We start from the raw sequence: 7,527 nt of genomic DNA, 5'->3' as shown, positions 1-7,527 counted from the left end.
TTTACAATGGTTTCCGATGCAGCGAATATCGAGATGTCAAGCAGTTACCCTGGACGGGACTTTCTCTCACTTGCTGTCCATCAAACCCAGGATTATTCCTCTGATTACTCAGGTCCTCCCCACCTCTGCTAAGCTAAACTTGCCCTCGCTCAGCAATCTCTGATTCTTTCCCCTGGGATCCCCACCCCCTGTTCCCCGCGACGTGCCCACACTGCCCAGGCAAGCACTAGCACTCCGCGCTCCTTTTCTGTCGACCCCCGGTCCTCGGCTTCTGCCTCCTCCTCTCTTCCAGGACGCCCGTCACTGCGCTCCCCACTGAATCAGACCTTGGGGACCAACAAAGTCGGGGGCGCGAGGCGGCAGGTGGATGGACCGGAAGGGCGGGTCGCGGATGGAGTCGGCGGCTCAGCCAGCAGACCGCCGGGGCTGAGAGGGAGAGCGACTTTGCGGCCCCTCCCGCGGGCGGGCCGGGGGGCGGTCCCAGGCCGCTTGCTCGCGCCGCCGCTCCGCGTGCGCCCTCCGCGCTCCAGTCGGCGGGAGCCCAGGTGCCCGTGGGCTGGACGCGCCCGAGGATGTGCCGCTGGCCGCTGCTCCTCCTGTGGGGGCTGCTCCCCCGCGCGGCGGCGGGGGGCTCGGGCTGGCCCTTCCCGCACCGCACGCTCCTCGACTCCGAGGGCAAGTACTGGCTGAGCTGGGGCCCGCGGGGCGGCCGGCTCGCCTTCCGCCTCGAGGTGCGGACCGCCGGCTACGTGGGCTTCGGCTTCTCGTCCACCGGGGCCATGGCCGCGGCCGACATCGTCGTGGGCGGGGTGGCCCGCGGGCGGCCCTACCTCCAGGTAAGCGCGTATATACCCTCCTGCAGCTGCCCCGCCGAGCCTCGGCCGGTCCGGATTCTGGGCAGGCAGGCGCGGTTGGGGGGCGCCCTGGGCCACCCGGCTTTCTCTCCGGCGGAGGCTGGCCGCCGTCTCCCCCGTATCCCCGCAGCCTCAGCCCGGCTTCCCCTACCCTTTGCGATTCGCTCTTGCACCCCGGAGCCCAATGCCCCTGGGGCTGGACTTCCCAACTCCGCCGCCCAGCCCCCGGAAAGCTGAACACGGTAACCCTGGGCTAGCTTTCCGTCTCTGAACACTTTCCTGTCCCCTGAGCCCCAATTAATACATGCCCCAAGTGCACACCTGCCACGCACCACCAGTCATCCCTGATGGTTAAGGAGACATCTTTGGGCTTTCGGGATCTACGGGACGGCTCTCAGGGTTGAAGGGACCGGAGAGTTTTGGCATCTGCTGTCTAGCTGTCTAGAATCGTGGATCTCAGAAGGCTTTTCTGAAGCTTCCCAACTCTGGGGCTGGGTCAGCTACCTCATGCCAGCAATGACTGAAAGGTCCCCAAGAATCCTTAGGAACTTGCTATTGGGAGCCGTTTAGGAAGCTGCGAAACCTACAAAACCTGAAGTCTTCAGGCAAAACCCCATATTAAGTGACAAAACGTTTCACTTACTTTGAGTTCAGTTCAGTCGCTCAGTCGTGTCCGACTCTTTGCGACCCCATGGACTGCCGTAGGCCAGGCTTCCCTGACCATCACCAATTCCTGGAGCTTACTCAAAACTCTTGTCCGTCGAGTCGGTGATGCCACTTACTTTATTTAATAGCTAACAAAATTAAATTGACAGCTACCGTTTTGCTTTGAAAGAGCCAGAGTAGAGACGTTGCCCGTTCACAGATATTTTAATGAATAGGAAAAAAAATTTAAAAAGAATTGAAGTGATCGGAATGATTAGATGCTTAGGTTTTTGGACATTTTTGTCTGTTTGATCTTGACCAACATTTGAACACTTCTCCACTATGATATAACATCGTGGTGAATATAGTGTTGCTTATCAAAGTTCATCCAAAAATACTGCCCTTTGCTAAAAGTCTCTTAATCCATATGAAAGCTAGTTCTTCTGGCTATGTATTACGTTTTGATGATAGTAAAATCGATGTACCTGATAAATTCCAAAAAGCATTTCTCAGTAATTTTATTTCTGACGTCTAAGTTTGATTTCCATTAATTTTTAACGCTAATTCTGGCAATGAGCTGTTAACTGGCTAGAAGTTTTAAAAATGACAGCAAAAAAAACTTTAAAACCCTTCCGTTGTCTATTTTTTCATGAATTAGTCCTTTCCTCCCCCAAATAAGCACAACTCCAATAAAGTTTTATGAGAATTACACCGTTGAAGTCATTCATGTATAAATTTAATCCTCCTGCAGCATCTCAGACATTAAATTTGTAAATCAAGAATTTGACCCCAAACACAGGCCTCACTAGCTGAGTAATTCAGCTCTCTTCTGATATGAAGTAGACTGTACCTTATTTCAACATCTATTGAGCCACATATTTTTGCTTGTCTATTTTTTTTTTTTAGGATGGGCAGAATCAAATGCCCCTTAACTATCCTTAAATGTTTTGTTGAAGGGAGCATGGAAAGTCTTACTTTAGTGGTATCATAAAACATGTATACTTTAAAGATAACTTGATGTTTTTCTCAAAGAGTAGCGTTTCTAGAAAGCCCATCAAGTTTGATATCAAATGAAAGACTAAGAGCAGAATTCTGTTTCAACATGCTATAAGGGGCACACCACAAACATAGTTTGTTAAACTACAGTATTTCCACACTGCAGGTGGCTCTTTGTAAAGAGAAAATAAGAACTAATTAAGTGCCCTTTAGATGGGTTTTGCAGCAGCAGCAGCAGCAGATGGGTTTTGAAACGTAGAACTTTTCTTAAGGTAATTTCTAAACACATAATACTGTTCAGTAAGCCTTGGATATGGACCTTTTCCCAATATATTTAATGAGCAAGAAATAGAACTTTCCCTTCTGTTTTTATTCCTAAGGAAATGGAATTTTTATTTTCATATATAAAGGATTATCATTTTCTCAATTGACTGACATCCTTTACTACTCCATTTTCTTAAGCATTGGTAAAGAGTTTGCATGCCAGTGAAGGAAATGCAAGAAACTGGTTCAATCCCTAGGTCGAGAAGATCCCCTGGAGTAGGAAATGGCAAGCCACTCCAGTATTGTTCCCTAGAGAATCTCATGGACAGAGGAGCCTGGGGCTTCAGTCTGTGGGGTCGCAAAGTGTTGGACATAACTGAACACACACACAGCACAGCACAGCTCACTCATTTTAAGGCATATAATATACAATAAAAATTATGCATAGCAGTTAAGTAGAAAGGAAATTGATTAAAAACCTTTTTAATAAAATTAAAGACCCCAGACACTAAAAACAAAAAGAAATGTATCAATTCCAGCTGGATCATCCAGGTTGGGAGATTCCATTTTCCAACACTTGAAATTGTATCTTCTCCCAAAACCTACTAATTTGAGATTCTTTGTACAGTGAATGGCATCTTCAGCAACTCTACCAAAAGGTAAATAAAGTTCTTAAACATTGTGTATGTGATTCCATTAGGAAACTTTGATTTTCATGTAATTTTACTTTCAGTGAGAACAAACTTTGCATGAAACAATACAACACCAAGCATTGCTTCTGGGGCAATGGCATTAAACTGTAGATGACTGATGACAACCTAAGCTGATGTCCAAGTCACATTCCCTTGTGGCTACTTTCTGTATATATTATTTCATTCTTTCTTATTTAATTAGAAAACTTGACCTTTAGATATTTTATTTTATTATTATTTGGACTTTTATTTTTTTCTGATGATATTAAGACTCTTCTTTCAATAGAATTTTAACTCCTGGATAACTATGTAAGACTAAATCCCAACTAGCCAGGCAGAGAATTGTTGGTGAAACAGATGTCATAAACCCAAATCCATACAGAGGTCAGGAAGCAAATGTAAAAGAGTGACAAGACTCCAGTGGAAAGGCAGTATTGTAATGCAGAAGAGTAGAGGGGATGGAAGAAACCCCAGTTTTCACATGTGAATTACTGTTATGTGGGAATGCAAATCAGGTATTGCCAGATCTTCTGTTTGTTTTTTGAGAGATGACAGATGTGTGTGTGTGTGTGTGTGTATGTGTGTGTGTGTGTGTGTAAGTAAAATCTGATTAGTAAATAGCAGCCACAATTCAAATTTGTATAACACACCCTGTTTTGCATATATACACACATAAGTTCAGTTGAGATATATCCCATGGACAGCTTGATCTGAGACCAAGAGGGAAAAAGCTAAAGTGAATCAACCCAAATTATGGAATCTGGTGAAAGGCTAAGAGGCTGGTTCCAATTCTCTTCAGGCCCCATTTATTCTGTGTTAGGAAATGTTCAGTGTCAGAGGGGACCTTGTCCCTCTTTTGGTTATCTATCACTGTGTATAAACTACCCCCCAAACATGGTGGTTTGTTTTGCTCACAAAGCTACTATTTGAGCAGGGCTTGGTGGTGACAGGTCTTTTTTGCTTCACTTGGTGTCCACTCCAAGGTGAGTCACTGAGTCATCTGGAGGCTCTCTCACTGGTTTTTCTGACTGGTGACTGAGGCTGGCTGTTGGCTGGACCTCCCCAGGTACTGTGGTAGGAATGTGGCCTCTCCCTGCAGCTGCCCGGCTTCTTCCCAACAGTGGCTTGAGTCCCAACAGTGAACATCTCAAGAGGCCCAAGTAGAAACTGTATGGCCTTGGAGTCCTGGACTGTGTCTTTTGCTGTGGTCCCAGTCCCTCTGGATTCAAGAGGAAATCTAGATACCACCTCAACATCCCATGGTGAGGAGGTCACATGGGAGGGGAAGATATTAGCATGGCCATCTTTGCAAAATCCGTGCAACCACACTCATTCTCACCAACCTGTCAATCTCCCTTCAACCACCGCTTCTGAGTACCTATTACTGTGTATCCACTCTACACTGCTGAGATGGGGAGGCAAGCGTTTACTTATTCACCTCTTTTTCACTCCCTCATGCTTACACACACACACCCCCCACTCACAAGAAGTTAGTGCATAGTTAGTCTTCCTGGTCCACACCCTTTCCACCCTCCCCCTGCCCTTCAAAGAAGAGTTCTAAACCTCAGCAACTCCAGATTTTTCAGTGGTTGCCAGTCACTAATTCAGGACTGGATGCAAGGAGACTACCTCCAGGGGGCAGTGCGATATTTGCTTGTAGATGGAAGTATCAGATTTTGATTCTGTTGCCTCAAGGCAGTATACTGGCTTGGACACTCTTAAAACTACACCCAGAGATGAGGTATTATGGAAATTGGCCCTGCCCGTTTTGTAATCCTCCAACCCTGGAGCAGATGTTTCTTTAAAGGGTGTATAATCGGGTACCATCAAAATGGGAAAGAAGAGAGAAACGTGGTTGTGGAGTAAAGCCCTTCTCCATGTAACCTATCAGATAAGTTGTTCACTTAGGGACACAGTACTCCTGGGATGGTACTGAGGTTGGCTTCCAGGCACTGTATTTCAGAGAGTTGCCAGGGGTGGGAAGCAGTCTTTCCTTTCGCCTTGGCTTTGGAAAGCCTCACTATTCTGTCTCAGTGAATTAACTCAATGCTTACTTCCTTGATAGATTCGTGTCCTCTCCTTGTACTTTGCCCCTTTCTGACAGAGAGCAATCCCACCCCCATCCAAGCCACTTAGCAACTGTTGAGTCGCCATTTGGGGAAAGTAATCAGGGTTGATGAATGCCTAGTTTGTGCGAGTTGGAGAAGAGGGCAGCATTGTCAGATGTGCCTGTTGAAATCTGCACAAAAATGAATTCACTCTTCCTTTGGGGGTGTAAATTGCTGGAGAATGGAGGCAGAAACCGATGTCATCATTTGTTACAACCTCACTGGTTGGCTGTTGCCACCACCAAAACTTTGCTGTGATGAGGAGTCTCTTCAGCAGCGGGGTAATTGCTGCTGGGCTGCTTGCTGAGGAAGTGCTGGGAAATTGTGCTGTGATTTGGAATCACAGAAAACAGTGAGCATTCTTTGTGGTTAACGATGTGCTTCTTTTAAGTGCACCGCAGCCAACGGCAACAAAGAAATGTTTGGAAAGCAAATTGAAAAGCTGTAAGGGGAAGACGAAGAGAGTGTACAACCCCGACACAGATCAGCTGGGGCTTTGTTAAGAGGTATTTATAAATCTTCAGGTTATGCCCTGCCCCCTGCTCCCTCTTTGCCAATTTCCAGATGACAAGGGACCTCTCCAACCTTCATGTTTGGTGTATTAGTAGTAAGTCCACATGCACCAGTGTAAGCGGGAACCAAGAATCACCAGGATGCTCTTCAGCTGTGTGGTCTCCCTGACCGAGCAAGTGATTTCAAGAAGCCAGCCCGAGGAAAGGACTAAGAGCCAGGAGAACAATGCACCTGAATTGACCGCCAAAGTTCAAGGCTTCAGGCGACCAACGGCCTATTTCTGGATTCTTGGGAAGAAAGCCAAGAGTCCATCCACTTCAAAGAAAGTGAATGGTGGTTTATTGATTCATCATTCGTAATAGAGCCCTGTTAAAATAGAGTTGCTGGCCAAAAGAATGAATTCACTGTATATCATCTTGTTTCTGGAAATGTTTGATCTATATGTAAAACAAACAAACAACTCTGCCTAAGGATGCCTCGTAATGTGGCTTATTGTAACTTTTAAAAGATAATTAGTACAGAACTTTTAAACAGAGAATTATTTCTCTAGAAAACCTCTTCTCCACTTCTGTCTTTTTTTAACTTGTTAAATTCTGGAGTAGACCAAAAATAAAGAAAAGCTTAAAGCTTCACAGCATATAGTATGCACATAAGCAGGAAATTCTGCAAAAATAAGAAAGCTTCAAATGTATTAATTTTTGTTAACAGTAAAAATGGGATTATATATGAATGCTATGGAAATAATGTATAGTTCAAATTTAATTTACTATTGAGGTCTTTTGTATTCAACTAATATAGCCAAATATTATGATAAATCTTTAAACAGTGTTTGGTTTTACAAATTGAATATTGATATTTTGGGCACTTACTTGTTGCTCTTCAGAGCTCAGAGTTCAGTTGATCCACCTTAAATTTCCTAACTCTCCCACCTGAATTTTACAGTTAAGAAACTGGGCCTTAGGTACCTATTAAGTGACCTGTTGGAAGCCATATAGGTCAGTGGTCTGGATTCATTTCCTCTTGGTCCTGGTTTGGTGTTCTTTCTTCTGCAAGCAGCTGGTAGCTTAAATAAAAACATTCCAATTTTCTTCCTCAATAGTGAAAGAACGTGTTAATGAAAAGCAGTTTTAAAAAGATTCGTAAAAATAAAATCATAGTATTTCTGTTACTATTTTTGTTGTACAAATACCATAGATATATATTTCTGTAATGTGATTTTTCATTCATGGAGTTCTTAATATATGCCATACATTATAGTCTTTCAAGTGTGTTATCTCATGTAATTCTCACAATAGCCCTATGAGGTCAATATCTTATTTCTTCCATTTTGTAAATGTATAAATTTGAGGCTCCAGGCCATATAGCATGGGGATCATTTGTGAGTTTCACATGACTGTTTTAGTAAAGTACTCACTGATAATGTTGGAGTGTTCATTCATTCATTCAACCAATATA

General features: G+C 44.5%; 1 protein-coding gene across 3 annotated transcripts in view; it reads left to right on the top strand.

The window, feature by feature from the left end:
* The first annotated feature begins 513 nt into the window (after positions 1-513).
* Positions 514-7,527, top strand: part of MOXD1 (monooxygenase DBH like 1) — a 96,518-nt gene continuing 89,504 nt past the window's right edge. For 2 of the 3 annotated variants that reach the window (XM_019967448.2, XM_019967447.2), the window contains exon 1: positions 514-836. In XM_019967448.2, coding sequence (XP_019823007.2) covers positions 573-836 — 264 coding nt within the window. In that variant the 5' untranslated portion in view covers positions 514-572. Of the gene's footprint in view, positions 837-2,893; positions 6,066-7,527 lie in introns of those variants that run through there. The other variant, XM_070796168.1, reaches the window with a different exon arrangement.

This window comes from Bos indicus, chromosome 9, assembly GCF_029378745.1.
Source record: "Bos indicus isolate NIAB-ARS_2022 breed Sahiwal x Tharparkar chromosome 9, NIAB-ARS_B.indTharparkar_mat_pri_1.0, whole genome shotgun sequence".
Classification (NCBI taxonomy): Eukaryota; Metazoa; Chordata; class Mammalia; order Artiodactyla; family Bovidae; genus Bos; species Bos indicus.
Note: the sequence above shows the minus strand (reverse complement) of the source record. Positions and strands in the feature narration are given on the sequence as shown.